The 21,566-nt window shown below is 46.2% G+C and overlaps 1 protein-coding gene across 1 annotated transcript in view; it reads left to right on the plus strand.

Annotated features, from left to right (window-relative positions):
- Positions 1-11,566, plus strand: part of LOC311373116 (somatostatin receptor type 5-like) — a gene marked incomplete at both ends in the record, with an annotated part of 16,782 nt that extends 5,216 nt beyond the window's left edge. The window contains 8 exons of the mRNA XM_084489960.1: positions 3,152-3,295; positions 3,568-3,627; positions 3,750-4,539; positions 4,771-4,911; positions 5,351-5,623; positions 7,596-7,742; positions 11,125-11,181; positions 11,498-11,566. Coding sequence (XP_084346086.1) covers positions 3,152-3,295; positions 3,568-3,627; positions 3,750-4,539; positions 4,771-4,911; positions 5,351-5,623; positions 7,596-7,742; positions 11,125-11,181; positions 11,498-11,566 — 1,681 coding nt within the window. The remainder of the gene's footprint in view (positions 1-3,151; positions 3,296-3,567; positions 3,628-3,749; positions 4,540-4,770; positions 4,912-5,350; positions 5,624-7,595; positions 7,743-11,124; positions 11,182-11,497) is intronic.
- Positions 11,567-21,566: the final 10,000 nt, after the last annotated feature.

Below are 21,566 nucleotides of genomic sequence, written 5' to 3' on the forward strand. Positions count from 1 at the left end.
CACTGCTCTATATCACACTGCTCTATATCAGTCTGCTCTATAACACACTGCTCTATATCAGTCTGCTCTATATCAACCTGCTCTATATCAGCCTGCTCTATATCAGTCTGCTCTATATCAGTCTGCTCTATATCAACCTGCTCTATATCAGCCTGCTCTATATCAACCTGCTCTATATCAGTCTGCTCTATATCAGTCTGCTCTATATCAGTCTGCTCTATATCAGTCTGCTCTATAACACACTGCTCTATATCAGTCTGCTCTATATCAACCTGCTCTATATCAGCCTGCTCTATATCAGTCTGCTCTATATCAGTCTGCTCTATATCAACCTGCTCTATATCAGCCTGCTCTATATCAACCTGCTCTATATCAGTCTGCTCTATATCATCCTGCTCTATATCATCCTGCTCTATATCAGTCTGCTCTATATCAACCTGCTCTATATCAACCTGCTCTATATCATCCTGCATGCTCTATGAGCCTGAATGCTCTGAATCCTCTCAGCTACAGCATGTCGTCTTGTCTCTGCTCGATGGAACCATCTTGTTTGGTCTTTGTATGAAACTCTTTATTAGGAATTAATAAGTTATTAGGACGCTGATGTTAGTTAATATTCATTTGTAGGCTTCTACTTGTTTTAACATTGAGGTCTACATTTGGAATAACACTTTCAAGAGTTAACCTCGCAAGGTTATCATTAAGGTTATTATTAAGTCCGGAAGATTCTCTTTGGTGCTTTAACATCCACTCTTCTTTCGGTGGACAGTTGATCATGTTTTGTGGGCCCTGGGCGTTCCTCTGCTTAACTTACAACTAGTATCCTTCATGATCCTGTACTCAGTAGTTCACAGCCCCAGGTCATGTTCACCGCCTTCACTCCGTGCTCCGTCATGACCTCCTGAAGGTAAAGATTGAGATAGATGTAAATAATTCAGTAAATTTGAATATTTAAGATACCACTTAGTTTTCCAACTTTTGGGGTGAAGAATGTTTGAAGGAGAAAGTGCTTCACGCAGTTGAACAAGTCCGGTGACTCAGGTATCACCACCATGGGCACATCAATCATTGATCCCTTCTGTCACCCATTAACAAGTGATTAATTCAGCAGATCTACTGAAACTTCAATCAGATTTAATTAATCATCTGATCTTTGGAGACAAAGTGTCTGATTAACTACTGCCAATGGAGTGACCAGAAAATACACGTAGTTAGATAGTGTCTTAGTTAGTTAGTGTCCTAGTTAGTGAGGTAGGGTCTTAGTTAGTTAGTGTCTTAGTGAGTGAGGTAGTGTCTTAGTGAGTGAGGTAGTGTCTTAGTGAGTGAGGTAGTGTCTTAGTGAGTGAGGTAGTGTCTTAGTTAGTTAGTGTATTTTCATCCTCCCCCTCCTCATCCTTCTCCATCATCTCCTTCTCCTCCCTCTGCTCCTCCTCCTCCTCTTCTTCCCCCTCCTCCTCTTCCTCCTCCTCCCCCGTCTCCCCCTCCTCATCCTCCTCCCCCTCACAGAGACACACACACACACACACACACACACACACACACACACACACACACACACACACACACACACACACACACACACACACACACACACAAAATGACACCCCCTTAGCTTTAACTGCTTTTAGGATTCCCCATTTCTCTCTCATCAATAGAGACATGAAGAGGATATTTATAGACCAATCTCCCTTCCTCTCTCCCTTCCTCTCCTTCTGTGTTTCTTTATCTCTCTCTGTATCCCTCTTCCTACCTCTCCTATGCTCTAATCTCTCTTCCTCTCTCCATCTCTCTCTCTCTCTATCTCTCTCTCTTTCACTCCATCTATCTCTCTCACTCTTCCTCTGTTTTTATCTCTCTCTAACTCACTCCATCTCTCTCACTCTTCCTCTCTCTCTCTCTCTCTCTCCCCCCATCTCTCTCTCTCCCCCCATCTCTCTCTCTCCCCCCATCTCTCTCTCTCTCTCTCTCTCTCTCTCTCTCGGTCTTTGGATAACGTAAAAAAAAAAAACCAACAACGCGCGCAGAGCTGTAAAGTTGAAGGACCAGAAGGCGATCAGATGGCAGGTGAGCGCCAAGGAGCGGACCGATCTGACCGCCCTATGGACAGTGATTGATTGGACAGTGATTGATTGGACAGTGATTGATCGGAGACACGGCATCACCAACACAGAAGACGGGTCGGAGTTAACGACATATTGAAAAAGTAAGACTGCTTCTAATTTAATCGGTTTGGATGTTTAATTAATTGGAATTAGCCGAACAGTGTGAATGTGTTTTAAACAATTGACGGGAATCTTTTTTTAATCCGTTTCTGTCCGTAAAATACATTCCGTGTAAAGCCGGTGAGATCAGAGTTAGAGATGAGTCTCACGACTCGTCGAGCTACACTGAGGTTAATTCATACTATATAATTCATCTGCATGATGTCTTATTGATGCAGAGCAGATCAGAAGATCGCCGTCAGTGGAGCTCAGTGGAGATTAGACGGAGGCTTTGAGGTTAATTGTGCATGGAGGTGATTCTAATATCCAGTCTATATTTATGTATATATATATATATATATACGGTATATACTCTATACTCTATTTTATCCAGTCTATTAATATATATATATATTTTTTAAATATATCTATATATATATATTTTTAAATATATATATATATATATATATATTTACACGGTATATACTCTATACTCTATTATATCCAGTCTATATTTATCTATATATACGGTATATACTCTATACGATATTTTGTCCCTTCAGCTATTGACTTTAAAACGGTGACAGAAAGAACCCCGCTTGTTCCCCGCATGCGTTTTAAAGACCAGTATGATTGATGAGAGATCTGATAGATCCGCTGTTGATGGTTATTTTCAGACGCTCGTCTTTCATTGTAACGAAGGACGGATAATATAAGGACGGATAATACATTAAAAACAACAACCACAAGTTCTACTTTGATTCTCCAAAAACACTTACACATCCCGACCTGTAGCCTTTACAATCCCAACCCATGATCTCTTTGCGTTTTCCTTCTTTCCTTCTCCTCTCATTTAATCTCATCCCCCTTCATCTCAACAAGCTTTGTACAAGAAGAGTCAGAACGGCCTCTTTACATCCTGAACCAACTCTCTCCCATCGGTCCTGTAGCCACAGCCTCCAACGCCAGCCTCTAACGTCAGCCTCCAACGTCAGCCTCTACCCTCAGCCTCTAACGTCAGCCTCTATCATCAGCCTCTACCCTCAGCCTCTATCATCAGCCTCTAACGTCAGCCTCTACCCTCAGCCTCTAACGTCAGCCTCTACCGTCAGCCTCTAACGTCAGCCTCTACCCTCTATCATCAGCCTCTAACGTCAGCCTCTAACGTCAGCCTCCAATGCCAGCCTCTAACATCAGCCTCTAACATCAGCCTCTAACATCAGCCTCTACCCTCAGCCTCTAACATCAGCCTCTAAAATCAGCCTCTAACATCAGCCTCTACCCTCAGCCTCTACCCTCAGCCTCTATCGTCAGCCTCTATCGTCAGCCTCTAACGTCAGCCTCTAACGTCAGCCTCTACCCTCAGCCTCTACCCTCAGCCTCTACCCTCAGCCTCTAACGTCAGCCTCTACCCTCAGCCTCTAACGTCAGCCTCTAACGTCAGCCTCTACACTCAGCCTCTAACGCCAGCCTCTAACATCAGCCTCTATCGTCAGCCTCTATCGTCAGCCTCTACCCTCAGCCTCTAACGTCAGCCTCTACCCTCAGCCTCTACCCTCAGCCTCCAACGCCAGCCTCTATCGTCAGCCTCTACCCTCAGCCTCTATCGTCAGCCTCTATCGTCAGCCTCTACCCTCAGCCTCTATCGTCAGCCTCTATCATCAGCCTCTACCCTCAGCCTCTACCCTCAGCCTCTAACGTCAGCCTCTACCCTCAGCCTCTAACATCAGCCTCTAACGTCAGCCTCTACCCTCTGGAAAACCGAAGAACCGTCGCGGTGGGTGGTGCTGCCACAGCCTCCACCATGGCGGAGGAGCCGCCCTCCCCCTCCCCCTCGCCCTCCCTCCTCCTCCTCCCCAACGCCTCGGCCAACGGCTCCTGGCTGCAGAGCGTGCCGTTCGAGGGCGGCAGCACGCTGCCCACGGCGGTGGTGTCCCTCACCGTGTTCGTGGTGGGGCTGCTGGGCAACACGCTGGCCATCTACGTGGTGCTGCGGCACGCCAAGATGAAGACCGTCACCAACATCTACATCCTGAACCTGGCGGTGGCCGACGAGCTGTACATCGCCGGGCTGCCCTTCCTCACCACGCAGAACGTGCTCTCCTACTGGCCCTTCGGCTCCTTCCTGTGCCGCGTGGTCATGACGGCCGACTCCATGAACCAGTTCACCTCCATCTTCTGCCTGACGGTGATGTCGGTGGACCGCTACCTGGCCGTGGTCCACCCCATCCGCAGCACGCGCTGGAGGCACCCCCGCGTGGCCAAGGGCGTGAGCGTGGCCGTGTGGGCCGTGTCCTTCCTGGTGGTGCTGCCCGTGGTCATCTTCTCTGACGTCCAGGTGAGGCTGCTCCTCCTCCTCCTGCTCCTCCTCCTCCTCCCCCTCCTCTTCCTCCCCCCTCCTTCTCCTCCTCCCCTTCCTCCTCCTCCTTCTCCTCCTCCCCCTCCGCCTCCCCTTCCTCCTCCTCCTCCCCCCCTCCCCCTCCTCCTCCTCCTCCTCCTCCCCCCCCTCCCCCTCCTCCTCTGTCCTTCAGGCAGGTGTTCAGTGAATTCTTTACGTCGATCTCCTCAGGAAACGTTCAACTCGTGCAACATGATCTGGCCGGAGCCCAAGAACGTGTGGTCGACGGCCTTCATCCTCTACACCGCCACACTGGGCTTCTTCGGGCCGCTCTTCATCATCTGCCTCTGCTACCTCCTCATCGTCGTCAAGGTGCCTTGTTCATGTGTGTGTGTGTGTGTGTTGACGTGTGTGTGTGTGTGTGTGTTTAATGTACCTCATTAAGTCCAGCCTCTGATCTTCAACATCACAACTCAAACATCCCCCTAATCTTTTCATCATCATCAACATTGGCACTATCATAATCATTATCATCTGCATCCTTATCATCCTTAACATCATTATCATCCTTATCATCACTGTCATTATCTTAATCATCACCACCATTATCCTCATTATCATCACTGTCATTATCCTTGTTATCGATCCGCCACCTTATTGAGCTCCTCCTCCTCCTCCTCCTCACGAACCTCCTCCTCCTCCTCCCCCTCCTCCTCCTCCTCCTCCTCCTCCTCCCCCTCCTCCTCCTCCTCCCCCTCCTCCCCCTCCTCCCCCTCCTCCTCCCCCTCCCCCTCCTCCTCCTCCTCCTCAGGTCAAGTCCTCGGGCATGCGCGCGGGGTTCACCACGCGGCGGCGGTCCGAGCGTAAGGTGACGCGCATGGTGGTGGTGATCGTGGTGGTGTTCGTGCTCTGCTGGCTGCCCTTCTTCATCATCAACATGGTCAACCTGGTGGTCATCATCCCCGAGTCCAGCGCCACCGCCGGCATCTACTTCTTCGCCGTCATCCTGTCCTACGCCAACTCCTGCGCCAACCCGCTGCTCTACGGCTTCCTGTCGGACAACTTCAGGCAGAGCTTCAAGAAGGTCTGGAAGGAAAAACAAAAACAAATGTCTCGTCTTTAGAATGAGTGGAAATCAAACTGATTGAATGTGCGTCATTGGGCCGATAAACAGACCATGGTTGAACCTTGTGGAGGATGGGGACGTTACGTTAAATGAAGGCGTATTGTAACCAGTTCAATCCTTAACGATCAACGTACCTCATCCATAATTCAGTCAGAGTTCTCCTCTTCAACACGAGCACGGAGCACATTTGCGCCGAGCGTCACTCTGGAGGTAATTAGAGTATTGTGTAGTAAGTATTGTGTTGTAGTAATGTGTTGCGTAAGGAGAAGGAGCCTTCAGTTCGGTCTGTTTATCTTCCCCTTCGTTCCACAATAACCAGTTTATGTTTTATGTATTTAATGTGTCACTGATCATTGTGGCCTGTCAGACGTCTCTCCAGAGTAGATACCAGGCCCGTCTCAGCGTGTCCCTGGATAGTTGAATTTAAAACGCCCTCCTCATGAATGTCAACTGGCAGTTTGATTTCATTCAAGATGGGCCATCAGGGATTACTCAGGGGAAAACATCATATGAATATTTGACATTTCTGCTTTCTGCTTGAGTCATTTCTGCATCCAGTTTCCTTATGACCCTAGTGGGGTCATAATGGGGGAGATAATGATGCAGTCAACCCTTCTTCACAGTGGCTGCGTCTCAATTCAGGGGCTGCATCCTTCGAAGGACGCATTTTAAGACCGCTTACGTCACAGCGTCGCGTCAAGTGCTGTCCCATTTCGAAGGCTCCTTCAAATGCGGCCGAGACATGCTGCCTTCTTTTTTTTCCCGGATTCACGGCCAAACGTATCCCAAGATTCATTGCGCGTTGGATTTTTTTCAGAAATGGCGCGGAGAGAGCGGAAGCGGCAGCTGCAGTGAATACATATTTAATGACAAAACTATGTAAAACCATTTTTTAATATAAAAGTAAGGTTGGAACCATTTTAAATATGTAATTTTATTGACAAAGTTAGCCATATAAAGTTAAACTAATTAACGTCCTCTCCTCCTCTTCACCCGCCGCCTCCGGCGGTGAATCTTCTCCCACTCCTCCAATAAAAGATAAAACATAAATAAAATGATGATTTCTGGCTCCACATTTCTCCTCCGCTGTCCGGTTTGAACCGCAGCAGCTGTCAGGGTTGCTAGGAGACAGGAGCGGCGTGTGGTCACGCAAGGTAAAGGAAGGACGTTAACGGCTTGTTACGCAATCTGGAAATGCTCTGTAGGCCAGACAGTCTCATTTAACAACGCTCGTTAGGCCTTGGGTGCGGCCTTCGCCGTCTACGAAGGCCACTCCTTCATAGACGGCGTCCTTTGAAGGATGCAGCCCCTGAACTGAGACACAGCCAATTCTTTATTCTATTTCTATATTGGTGTTTCCTGTCAGCACTGAAGGACCAGCCTCCACTCAGACCCCGCTCCGCCCCGGTCCATCAGGGTTAGCCTAACCCTCACCCTCCACCCAGACACCCTAACCCATCAGGGGTAGGGTTACTGTAACCCTCACCCTCACCCTAACCCATCAGGGGTAGGGTTACTGTAACCCTCACCCTCCACACAGACACTGGCCATTTGGTCAATCAGGGTTAGGGTTAGGGTAACCCTTAGGGTTAGGGTTCGGGTTAGGGTAACCCTTAGGGTTAGGGTTAAGGTTAGGGTAACCCTTAGGGTTAGGGTTAGGGTTAGGGTTAGGGTTAGGGTTAGGGTTAGGGTCTGGCGCTGTGGACTCAATAAGAGGTTAGGTTAGGGTTAGGGTAAGGGTTAGGGTTAGGACATCAGGGTCTGGAGCTGTGGACTCAATAAGAGGTTAGGTTAGGGTAAGGGTTAGGGTTAGGACATCAGGGTCTGGAGCTGTGGACTCAATAAGAGGTTAGGTTAGGGTTAGGGTAAGGGTTAGGGTTAGGACATCAGGGTCTGGAGCTGTGGACTCAATAAGAGGTTTGTTTTCCAGGTTCTCTGCGTGAGAAGTTTCCGGCGTAAGACCAACGGCGTGGAGGACGGGGACCCCAGCGCCCCACGGACCGAGAAAACCACCACACACAACGGGCCCTACCCGGACCCCCCCAACCCCAACCCCAACCCCAACCCCTGCAGACAGGTGGGTGTGTACCCTAACCCCAACCCCAACCCTAACCCCTGCAGACAGGTGGGTGTGTACCCTAACCCTTAGTGAAGACAGACAGGTGTGTGTGTGTGTGTGTGTGTACTCTTGCATTGTGCGAGAATGCTAATGTGTGTATCCAATATTTTGGATAACAAGGATTTCATGTGCTTGGTAAGAGACAGCGATTCCCCGGAGTTGTAGAACTGTCCAATTATATTTGGTCTTTGCCTTTCATTCCAGGACTGGGCTCTGGGCCTAAAGGTAGTAGCGTGGTGATTCTAGACTCATGACTAGCCCAGAGCCGCGGCGAAAACACACATTCTGCAAATACAATCTCAAGTCACACCAAAGCTGATGTAACATCCCTGATGCTTAATGTGTCCTTGGGGAGTTCATCTTGATAAAGTGGCTGAACCTCAAGATGGCCTATTTCCAAAATGACTTTGTGTAGTTCAAAGAGAGCCAAAGGGTCTCAACACAACATAATGTCATGGTAATGTATGCAGCCCACTTTGGTTGTAATTATAAAATGTATAAACAAATGATAATGCAGAAACTGCTTTATGGAGACACCAACGTTGGACTGGAACTCCACTCCTTACAGATTTCTAGGATCATTTTTTTTTGTCAACGTGCTTTTCTTTCCTTTCAGAAAACCATTATTATTTGTTTAGTGTGTAGGGGACTGGGTTATACTGTATATTCATAGCTCCTGCTGCTGGTGTTCTGTATGACTTAAGGTCACTCTATGGGGGTTAGGGTTAGGGCTAGGGCTAGGGCTAACCCTAGCCCTGATGAGAGAGGGTTAGGACAGGGCTAGGGCTAACCCTAACCCAGGTGAGACAGGTGAAAGGTGGACATTAGGAGTCAAGTGGGGTGTTTGTTTTAGTATTCTGAACGGCATGTTATTCTGGTATTCATCACATGCAGGGAATATCTCCTTATCAGAGTCAAATGTTTTGTGCTGGAAAGGGCGACGCAGCAAAGGTCAAGATTGGATGAACATTAATCAAACATTTAAGCGGTAGCTCACGACAGGCTGTGGATTGTTCTCATTATCCCACAGTTCAGGGGCGTTGTTCGTCCCGACGCGCAGCGGTGGGACAAAGTCAAAAAAGCATTTATTTAATGAATACAAAAATGTAGTCCCTCCCGGCTGCCTGCAAAGTGCGCGGCGATTGCTATGCAACACACTGTAGCGTCCTTCAGACAGAAGGCTAGAAGAGACGGTAGCTCGGTTCACGGGCAATTAAGCCTACTATCGAGTTCACTCACCGTGTGCCTATTGCTGTACAACATTTACACCCTCTCCACCAATCAACATGTTTTGAGGCTTCAGTGAACTATGCTATTGCTTTTATAAATAAATAGACAACAGTTCAAGTTAGGCGCGGCGTGATACGAAACTCTGAAAACTGATTGGGCGTCATAGCGGTTATGTATATGCCCATTATACAACAGTTAGGAACCAATCAGATCGCTTGATTTAAGCCACGCATTTTATAAAGCTTCTTATAAGCTGTTAAAAAAATGGCATTGTCTCCATTACAATGTTCTCAAGTGTTCGATTCCAGCAAATTGATTGGTAGTTTATATTTGTATATTATTGTATTATCTTTTTGGTCAAACGGTTTGCTACAATCTTTCCTAGCAGAGAACGCAAGTAGAGTAGAGTAGCATAGCATAGCATATGATAGCATAGCATAGCATAGCGTAGTGTAGCGTAGCATAGCATAGCATAGCGTAGTGTAGCGTAGCATAGCATAGCGTAGCACAGCATATGATAGCGTAGTGTAGCGTAGCATAGCGTAGCATATGATAGCATAACGTAACGTAGCGGAGCGTAGCGTAACGTAACGTAACGTAGAGCGGAGCGAGCGTAGCGTAGCGTAGTGTAGCACAGCATAGCGTAGCATGGCATAACGTAGCGTAGCGTACCATAGCATAGCGTAGCGTAGTATAACGTAGCATAACATAGCATAGCGTAGCGTAGCGTACCATAGCGTAACATAGTGTAGCGTAGCGTAGCATAGCGTTGCGTAACATAGCGTAGCATAGCGTAGCGTAGCATAGCGTAGCATAGCGTAGCATAACATAGCGTAGCGTAGCATAACATAGCATAGCGTTGCATAGTGTAGCGTAGCATAGCATAGCGTAACATAGCATAGCGTAGCGTAGCATAGCGTATCATAGCATAGCATAGCGTACAATATGATTGCCAATTTTAGCATTCAGTATATATATATATATACTGTATACTGTATATGCTATATATATATTTATAAAACGGGTGGCTTAAATCAAGCGATCTGATTGGTTCCCAACTGTTGTATATTGAGCGTATACACACAGCTATGACGCCCGTTCAGTTTACAGAGTCCAGTATCACTCCGCGCCTAACTTGAACTGTTGTTTATTTATATATAAAAGCAATAGCATAGTTCACTGAAGCCTAAAAAACATGTTGATTGCTGGAGGGGGTGGAAATGTTGTAAAGCAATAGGCACACGCTGAGTGAACTTTGACAGTAGGCTAAATTGCCGGCGAACCGAGCTACCGTCTCTAGCCTTCTCTCTGAAGGACGCTACAGTGTGTTGCATAGCAACCGCCGTACACTTTGCCGGCAGCCAGGAGGGACTACTTTTTTGTATTCGTTAAAAAAAATGCTTTTCTGACTTTCTAGCTTTTTCAAAATTGAGGGTGTCTATGACTTTCATTTCGCCATATTTACGTAACCGTTTTATAAAAGCAATAGATCACTTCAGTCAGTGGTATACGTTCATTATACCACAGTGAAGGGGGTCGCCAACGCCCCTTAACTGTGGTATAATGAACGTATACCACAGCCTGTCGTGATCTATTGCTTAAATATATATAGCAGTCAGGGAGGCAATATTTGATATTTAATCATTTTTGCGCGGTAGCCTGTCTTTCCATCATGCTTGATATTTTTAAGTGTTGATATTTTTAAGTGTTCCCCTTGAAGCAATTCTTTCTCACAGGTTGTATTTCACTTATTTTTCTAATACTCCTAAATTGTTGTGATTGAGCATAACGAACCAAACACACAACGACAAGGTTACACACTGTGTCAGCTTTCCTCTTAGTAACACACACATGCCCATAGCACACACACACACACACACTACACACTACAAACACGCACACACACACACACACACACACACACACAACACTACACACACACTACACTACACACTACACACACACACACACAACACACACACACTACACTACACACACAACACTACACACAACACACTACACACACACAACACACACACACACACACAAACACTACACACACTACACACACACCCACTCTCCCCCTGAGGTGTGGGTCCTGTCTCTGCAGGTGGTCCAGCTCTGCGGTCCCCCTGAGTTGCAGCCCGGTGCCGCTGGGCCCACGCTGGTCCGTCAGACCAGCCTGTAGAGCCCCTCTGAGTCACCGTCGTCGTCGTGGTCACCGTCGTCGTCGTGGTCACCGCCTCCCGCTCCCGCCCCCTCTCTCACCTGTCGTCCGTCCGTGTGTGTGTGTGTGTGTGAACGCCGCACTGCCGCTGCTACACTTCATGTCTCTCTCCTCTGACCTTCTCACTCCTCGCTGGTGATTCTGACCCCCCCCCCCCCGACACCCCCCACCCCCACCCACCCGCTGCCTCTGGCTATCCCCCCCCCCCCTCTCTCTCCACCTCCCTCCCCCCTCTCCCTCTTCTCCCTGGCTCAAGACGTCGTGCCACCGTCGCATCGTCACGGCAACCCCAGCAAACACCTCCGTCACCGCCACCGCCGCCTGATGAAAGCCGACCGCCGCCTCCTGTCACCTCCCTCCTGTCTCCTCCCTCCTGTCACCTCCTCCTGTCACCTCCTCCTGTCACCTCCCTCCTGTCTCCTCTCTCCTGTCACCTCCCTCCTGTCACCTCCCTCCTGTCTCCTCTCTCCTGTCACCTCCCTCCTGTCACCTCTCTCCTGTCACCTCCCTCCTGTCACCTCCCTCCTGTCTCCTCCTGTCACCTCCCTCCTGTCACCTCCTCCTGTCACCTCTCTCCCGTCACCTCCCTCCTGTCTCCTCCCTCCTGTCACCTCTCTCCCGTCACCTCCCTCCTGTCTCCTCTCTCCTGTCACCTCCCTCCTGTCTCCTCCTGTCACCTCCCTCCTGTCTCCTCTCTCCTGTCACCTCCCTCCTGTCTCCTCCCTCCTGTCACCTCCCTCCTGTCTCCTCCTGTCACCTCCCTCCTGTCTCCTCCCTCCTGTCACCTCCCTCCTGTCACCTCCCTCCTGTCACCTCTCTCCTGTCACCTCCCTCCTGTCACCTCCTCCTCCAGGGAGGAAGGCGGGTATACGTTGCGTGTGGATCTGTATGTCCGTCTGTTCTGAATGTATTTCCAGGCTTCATGGAGGAACGTGGTGTATTTTCACAGATTGCCCTAGTAGACGATATATTATATATTATATATTATATATTTGGTCCAGCCCAGACAGCCAAGTGCCTTCCCTGATTTTCTTTAAAGCTGTGAACCACCCCGACACATTGACCTTATCTCTAATGAGACACGAATGGACAGCGACCATTCTCTGCTCTGTGGCTGAATTTAGCTCTGTGGACCTTAGCTCTGTGGACCTTAAATTCCTAAATTTCTGTGGAATTGAATTTAGTTCAGTGGACCACACAAAATAAAAAGAGTTGGACCTTGTCCTCACAAAAAGACCTCACACCTTTCAAACCCAATAACCCCATGCCTGCTGTAACCCTAACCTTAACCTTAACACTAACCCTGACCCCGACCCTAACCCTGACCCTGACCCTAACCCTGACCCTAACCTTAACACTAACACTAACACTAACCTTAACACTAACCCTAACCCTGACCCTGACCCTAACACTAACACTAACACTAACACTAACACTAACACTAACCCTAACCCTAACCCTGACCCTAACACTAACACTAACACTAACCCTAACCCTAACACTAACACTAACACTAACCCTAACACTAACCCTAACCCTAACCCTAACACTAACACTAACACTAACACTAACACTAACACTAACCCTAACCCTAACACTAACCCTAACACTAACCCTAACCCTAACCCTAACACTAACACTAACCCTAACCCTAACCCTAACACTAACACTAACACTAACACTAACACTAACACTAACACTAACACTAACACTATGGAGGGGTAGGAGGCTGGTGGGAGGAGAGGCTGGGAGGAGGAGAGGCTGAGAGGAGGAGAGGCTGAGAGGAGGAGCGGCTGAGAGGAGGAGAGGCTGAGAGGAGGAGAGGCTGAGAGGAGGAGAGGCTGAGAGGAGGAGAGGAGGAGAGGCTGAGAGGAGGAGAGGCTGAGAGGAGGAGAGGAGGAGAGGCTGAGAGGAGGAGAGGCTGAGAGGAGGAGAGGCTGGGAGGAGGAGAGGCTCAGAGGAGGAGAGGCTGAGAGGAGGAGAGGCTGAGAGGAGGAGAGGAGGAGAGGCTGGGAGGAGGAGAGGAGGAGAGGCTAGTAGCTCCACGCTGTCGTCGCTGCGGGCGCCGAGCAGCGAGCATCACATCATTAACAGGAAGGAACCGGACAGACCACCGCAGCCCTCGGGCAGGCACACACACACACACACACACACATATATATATAAATATATACATATATATATATATATGTGTGTGTGTCCTTTTAAATAGAGGAAAAGGGTGCAGCTTACGTGAATGTGGACATTGTGGTGGAAGTTGTTGATCAAACTATTAAAATATGTGTTTTTGTAATTATTGTCCTTTTTCGAATTTGAAATGCAATCGTTTTGTGCTTTGTGGTGTCCCTCAGAGTGGTGGATTCTCAGCAAGAACCAACCATGTTACTTTCTGGATCATTCCAGCACACGTCTTTAAGGGAGGCACAGTGGGAGGCACTAGACCTGTAATGAGACGTGAACAACTGGGATTGTAGACGGCAATACTGGTTTAAAGGCAGAAAGAGAGAACTGACTAACTCTGTTTAGTTCTCTGTTTAGGGTGAACAAAGTGAGGGTTTTGTTGTTTTGTGTTTTGTGTCTGTTTGAAATAAAGATGTTACTTTAAGGAGCCTTTGTATGCTTTTATCTTCATATCATCAAGAAAAGACAATATACTAAAAATCCTACATCGAAAAAGATAATCAGCATGAAAAGTAATCAAATGCATCACAAACTTTCCCAAAATGTCCAAGCACAGTATCTGAAGCCTAAAGCGAAACAAACCTCTGATAATGAGGTGAAGCTTCTCCTCTGTACTCACATCACACAGAATAGACCATCGGTCCAGAGGGTCTCTGAGGATACAGAGTCGGACCAGTAGATGAAACTGGTCCAAGCCAGTTCATTTCTAACACTAATCTATGTGTACTATAATGTATACTACTGTATACTACTACTGTATATACTATATGAACTACACACCAAAGGCATGAGCTCAGATCATTTGAGGAGATGTCTTTTTGAGACTTGCTCTTGGGTATTCATGTTGTTTGAATGATAACAGCCCATTAAAGGCGTCCCACAGAGTGCAGGGTCTTCTGATGTCACCAACAAACCACAGCTTGTTGTTTACACACAAACGTTCCAGACGTCAACATGTCCTTCCCCGTATTCCTGATAACCGAAGGTCAACCACGCCTCCAAATGAAGCTATCTAGACATGAGAAGTCACTGTGTTCAAGGTATCCGAGGTCAGAGGTCAGAGGTCGGCGTCTGGAGGTCAGAGGTCAGAGGTCGGCGTCTGGAGGTCAGAGTTCAGAGGTCGGCGTCTGGAGGTCAGAGTTCAGAGGTAGTGTCTGGAGGTCAGAGGTCAGAGGTAGTGTCTGGAGGTCAGAGGTCAGAGGTCGGCGTCTGGAGGTCAGAGGTCGGCGTCTGGAGGTCAGAGGTCAGAGGTTGTGTCTGGAAGTCAGAGGTCAGAGGTAGTGTCTGGAGGTCAGAGGTAGTGTCTGGAGGTCAGAGGTCAGAGGTCGGCGTCTGGAGGTCAATGGCTGTCGCCCTTTTCGCGTCCTTTGTTTTTGAGAATTCCGAGATTTTTCAAGGATGCATCGCTGCATCCTCAACGAGCCAAAAACCCCCACAATCCTTTGCGTTCACACGCTGCACGGGGTATTTAAAACATTGCTTTACATAAGTGAAGTTATTTGAACGTTTTCAGAAATATTTCGTGACGTATTGTAACGTAAACAATTAAGCTTAAAGACCTGTGGGATTCTTTTCAAACGTTTTTGCAACGTGATGATAGGCTGTATTTTGCATGGATTGATTTGTTTTAATATGAACGTAGCTGGTGTTTAAACAAACTACTGTATCCAATAACAATTTCAACAATTAAAATATTACAATATTTACCACTGGAGCAGCAGTATTAAACAGCGGAAGAGGAAGCGCTTCCACACTAGCAAGTCGTTCCAAACTCCGAAACGCTACAAACGCTGGGCTGCACTCTGGCCTCGTCTCGCAAGGAAGCGTTCTAGCAAGTCTGCAGCCTTCACGTCGGGGAACAGCCCCTGTGTGAGGAGGTAGGTTGTAAAAATTAACCAGAACACAACATAGGACACAGAAGAAAGCAACAGCACCAAACCCCACAACCAATCACCAACCAGGCCCACTAATTAAATCATCCAATCAACTTTCACAACCACTAATTAAATCATCCAATCAGCTGTCACACTCACACCTACTAATTAAATCATCCAATCAGCTGTCAGGCGTACACACAGACACACACCGGAGCAGCATGCAGGGAGAACGAAAAGAGATGGAGGGACACACACACACACACTGTAGAATATTGGTGTATTTTAGTGTCTCTCTTTCTTCACATTTCTTATGTCTATGAACAGGCCAGTGCCTCTCCTATTGATACCAGGTGTTATTCACAACATTCCTCCATTTGTTATCGTCTGGGGCATAGCCAGGGCCATATACCTTATCAAGGCAGACACTGCTTCTTCTTCTTTTGTTATTCCTTATTATAATACTCGCCCCAAACCTTTGGTTCGGCGAGAAGAGGTGTATCGACCAAGGAGCACGTCGGGAGACTGCTCCTCACCACACCTACACTGTAGATTATTCAACCTAAGTCTGTATCTCGCTGTATTGCATCCTGGAATAAACCATATGTTCGACCCTCTGATCCAACCCAGTCAAGCTTCCTCGATTTACACTTCAAGAATCACTACTACAATTGGGAAAAATACACAACGCAGAGACTATAAAGTTTAGAAACAAGCTGAAATCTAACAACACACACACACACACACACATATTCATTATTCATTCATTCGTTCATTATTCAGGACCTTATACTATATGTCTTGATGGGAAAGACATACTGTATACTGTACATGTGGACACATACAAGGAGGCGCGCACACACACACACACACACACACACACACACACACACACACACCTAGCCACCTACTAATGTCTATCAAAAGATGCTGTGCAGTCTTTTCAAACAGAACAGAGATTTCGTGCTTCCATGTCCGCAATAGGTACTCTATGATATGTGCGTTGCTAGACTTGTATTTCTTGAGCCTATTGCACCATCGGGATGAACGTGCGTGAGATCAAGGGAGCGCTCATCCCCGTGTCTGAGACCACAGAGCTGTTTCTAAAGGTGTGTGTGTCTGTTCCAACCGTGACCAGCAGAGATCTGAGAGAGCTGACATTCATCCTCCTAATCTCTGCGTGCCTCTTCTGTTCCGCATTCAGGCTGTTCTGTGTGATCAGACGAGATCATCAAAAAGAGAAAAAAAACGATTCTAATAAGATTATCAGTTTTCCTTCATCCATTAACAAAAAATTCAAATTCTTCCTTTTCATACTTAAAAATGATTAAAAATGTATGTTTTTTCAACACAGATACAAAGTAGGCCCAGCCTATCACCCATATATATATTTTTTTTTCGATTATCCTTTTCACTCCATTCATATTTTTTTTTACCATACATGTGGTGTCATCGGCATATTGCATATTGTTGTATTTTGCTTTCTCCCCCATTTGGCAATTTTATCCCCTCAATTTCTTTATCATTTCAGCCAGACTTTCTGCAGTTAAGCTGTACTGTACTGCCCATAGCGGGCACCCTTGCTTCACAGATCTCTCCAACGGAAAAGGATCTGTTATAGCTCCATCTACCACTAGAGGGGAGTGTTTCCTGTTCAATACTACCACTAGAGGGGAGTGTTTCCAGATCCTAGAGTCATTTTTTTTCCTACTATGGCCACGCCAAGACCCGCCCTACTCTATCTGTGATTGGCCGGGTTGCATGCAACTCAACTGGACGCTACGGTACCCTCGCTGTGAGCATTCGAGAGCATCACAAAAGAGCCCTAACCCTAACCATGACCCTTACCCTAACCCTAACTGTGTGTTCACACCAAACGCGACGGCGCGACACGTTTCAATACAAAGTCAACATAGAGACGCGAATCGGGCGAAATTTTTTGTCGCCGAAACCCGCAACAAGATTTGATTGACGGCGCAACATTTTTCCACGTGAACGGCGAGCGCGTTCACGAGGATTTGCAGCGCGACAAATTCGCTGAAGTTGAAATATTTTAACTTTTCCATGGCATTCGCGTGAGACAGCCAATCAGCGTTCACTCCCTGTGGGTAACGTGGGTGAAGTAACGTAAAACAGCCAATCAGCGTTCAGCCGGCTGGGCCGACCGTTCCCTGCACTCCGCAGTGAACCGCAGCTCAGAGGAGAAAGTGATTGTTGCCGTTTGCGACTCCTGGAGCTCTATCTATATATAATATTATATGAAATTCTATATATAATATATATATATATATATATCTATATAATATAAACATATATAAAATATCACGGCACAAAGCGGTGTGCGCCTCCGGATTATATTATGAACCCATAAACGACGGGCATTCCGACGTCTCTCCCTCTTCCACAACAGGTAGAGACACGCAATGGTGGTTCTCTCGGCCATGGTTGATGAGAATGAATTGGCATAAAGCACCGTTGGCGGGCATAAGATGTTGTCAGACAAAATTCAAAAACCTAACCCTAACCATAACCCCTAAACCTAACCTTAACCATAGCAGCTAATATCAAGCCAGTAAAAGCGCATATGACGGACCAATCAGAAATAGAGGCAGGCGTGTCTTTTTGAGATATTAGTGTGGCCATAGTAGGATAAAGAATTTCGCCATCGGGACGGACTGTATAAAATAGACACTCTACTTAATTTGACTAAGGATAGCGTGAAAAATGTACCCTATAATATATTCTGCTCCTTGACTCAATGAGTTAAAAGCTGTTTTCAAAAGGTTGTCACAAGTGGGTTTTGAACCCACGCCTCCAAAGAAGTTTTCAAAAGATTGTCACAAGTGGGTTTTGAACCCACGCCTCCAGTTGGAGGCCAGAAACCCCAGCTTTGAGGATGGTAGTCAACCTAGAGTCTGCTTTCCAGCAGAAAAATACCAGGTGCTGTAAGCTTTTACTTTTTAAATCATTGGCTTGGTAAGAATCTCTTGTACAAAACCCTGTTTGGCCCTGGCAATTATTGCTCACGGCCATACCGCCAGGAACACAGCCCTATCTCGTCACGGTTGAATGGGAATGTACAGACGGTGAGAAAAAAAAAGAGTCCATGACAGCAAATTATGAAGTAGGAGATGATCTTACCCTGCAAGGACCGGGTCCTGAGTCCAGGTCCTGGTCCACCCACCCCTCCAGGTCCATCCACCCCTCCTGGTCCTGGTCCATCCACCCCTCAGGAAGATTCCTTGCTTTCTTCTTTAAGATGGCTCTGGTGTCATAATAACATGCTGGTGGGTTAGACCCTAATCCAGAGTAGAGTGGATCATGTATAATGTTTGTAGAGTGGAAGTGTATGTGAAGTGTATTTTATTGCAGATTTTATTGTAGATTCTGCTCAAGTTCAATATAGATTATAGTTGAATGAATGAGTACACATGTCTTTTCGATGTCTTACAGTTTGGGCCGTTGTTGGCCGACTTGGCCGTACACGCTAGCATTCTGCTAATGAATGCTGATTGGTCAGGGTCATTTCAAACAAATTGTTACGCAATCACCTGAACAATATACTGTACCCAATACAATCAAATGGAAACTCCATCATCCAACTGTTCTCAGAATTAGACATTAAGAAATGGAGAACTAACTATATTACTTACCCTGTAAGTCCTAAGACAAAAGAAGTCAATTTCAAAATTCTTAGTAATATTTATCCATCCAATGAACTGCTGAGAATGAGATTTAATGTTGATCACGATAACTGCAGCTTTTGTGATACTGAAATTGAAACTACAGATCATCTGTTTTTCCATTGTATGTACGCTGTGACCTTCTGGGAGGACTTACAGGACTGGCTATCAACCAAAATCCAACTACTTACTCCTCTCACAAGAGAAAATATTGTGTTTGGTATTAACATGAAAGACATTAAGAGTGACTTGATATTGAACGACCTCATACTTCTGGCAAAAAATTTTATCCACACATCCAAACGGAGGACAACAAAACCCATTTTCTCTGTCTTTAAAAGGGACCTTGTGGACAATCATCTCAGTGTCTTAAGACTAATGAGAAGGAAACATGCAAAATCTCTTTTTAGAGCTTATGAAGATCTGAAAATATTTGACGACCTCTAGAATAACTATGGAAGATTGTGGACTCATTATTACTGGACTTATTTACTTTTATTTATTTTTATTTATTTATCTTATGTTACTATTATTTATTTTCTACTTTCTATTATTTATGTTAGTTATTATCACCTTATATCATTTAAGTTATTTCTCTTACCTAATGTGCCTTGTATGTTAAGAGGTATTTGTTGTTTGTCTATTGCCTTGATTTATGTAAATGAATCAGCCTTCAATAATAAAAAAATAAAAATAAAAATAAAAACTTGCCATAACGCAGGACCTCTGGCAGTGACGTCATCATCTTTTTGAACGGACTTTTAGAACAGATAAGTGAACTTAAAAATATATAAATGATTGTTATATATTTAAATTATAATATTCAGCTGAGTGTATTATGTTAGCACCCCCCCTTTTGAATGTGACTTTCAAATTACTTGACAATAAATTACACCCTGAGAAAAGTGGAATTTGAGGGTGAAACCCGTCGACTCCCATTATCTCTGCACTTGCCCGCCAGCGCCCTCGCATGGACGGATGTGTTACAGCAACCAGTTCACAAACAGGAAGTCACCAGAGAGTGCCAGTTCTCTTCATATTAGGACATTCTCTGCCCCCACCATCCTACGAAAAAAAGATTCGCCTCCCGGGGGGCCTGGTAGTCTCAGGTTGGCTTCCGTGTTTTTTATTTTTTTTTATTTTGATTACGTCTGAAAGAGGCCGGAGATTCACGTTTCCAACGCGTGTTTGGTTGGCGGCGTACGGGCGCCACCTAGCGGGCGTCCCTCGAACTACACTACTCAACAGTTCATACCTGCAGCTGGCCGCGGTCCGTTCCTTGTTGTTTCTCTGGAACAAGACGTCCTCCGTGTAACAGCCAGGCGAAGTGACCGCAGTCACACACGTGTGGATCTCCGAGCCTCATAGTTCTCTCTCTAGTCTATCGTATTCACGCGATTTAATCCTCCATCTAAATTCCAGAATATTTAAAGCAAATAAATACATGTTTAAATCAGGGATTTTGGATTCAGTTTGCTTACAAATTCAATCACACATACGTTAGATTCAACACATTCCACCGTTAAGACAGTGAATACAATTCAATACAACTCAATATATTCAATATCTTCCGACTGTTTAAAATTTCACATGCTCTCTGCAGAAATGAAAGACCTTTATAGACTATAGGAATATAGCCTACTTTGATGAGTAATGTGCTATACTGTCAGATCTGACAAATACAAACTCCAGATCATTATCAACGTGAACAGGTTCTATACATATATCAAAACATTCAAACTCCATTGGTTACAAGCTCTTCAGAACGTTAAGACAGAAGGCAGAGCCTTCGAAATAAGTTTAATTCGAAATAAGTTTAATCCCCCCCTCCCCCAAAAAATGTAAAGGCATTATTCATATTTGTTTTAAATAAATCCAAACAAGTCCTTTTTATTTCTTAAACATGATTATTCACGTCAACGTAACAAGGTTGAGATATGCAATAACAATTTCAAAAATGACTAAGCAGAGAGAGATGAATATGGATAACAATGGGGGTGCCATCCCCCCCCCACTTTGTCCAGGAGACCTCAAAATAAAGTGTTCAAGTTGCATCGGTAAAGTCATGAGGCAGGTAGGAGCGGTGCTGGGCGGGTTCAGGAGAGAGAGAGAGCGCTTCGGCTGCTCACAGCGACAGTAAACTCAGATTAATAACCTATCGGGAAAGAGCTGCGATCTCCTCAGATGTGGACCGTGTGTACGGAGTCAACGCTCCGGTTCACTCGATGCTCGGTGTTCCCCCCCCCCCCTAGTCCAAATGACCATGTGCATGTCCCCAGCTGACTACTCACACGTGAACTTTAGGGTTCGCGCCGCGGGAGGAGGAGGCGTCGCGTCGTGGCCGTTCCGTTCCATGTGGCGGGACGGGTTCCGTCGACATGCTTCTCTAGGGGCGGTTTGGACCCAGCGTAACAAAGTATATACACACAAGTACAGACGTCATCACAGGTCATGTGTGGTGATGAAGGAGTTCGTGACATGTGGATATCACGACTTTCAACCGTCCGTGACCTTTGCATCTAATTCTTTTCTTTTTTTTTGCGCAAGAAAAAACAAAAATTTGAAAACAATGTTTTAAGTTAAAAGT

The sequence above is a fragment of the Micromesistius poutassou genome (genome assembly GCF_964030765.1).
Source record: "Micromesistius poutassou genome assembly, contig: SCAFFOLD_188, whole genome shotgun sequence".
NCBI lineage: Eukaryota > Metazoa > Chordata > Actinopteri > Gadiformes > Gadidae > Micromesistius > Micromesistius poutassou.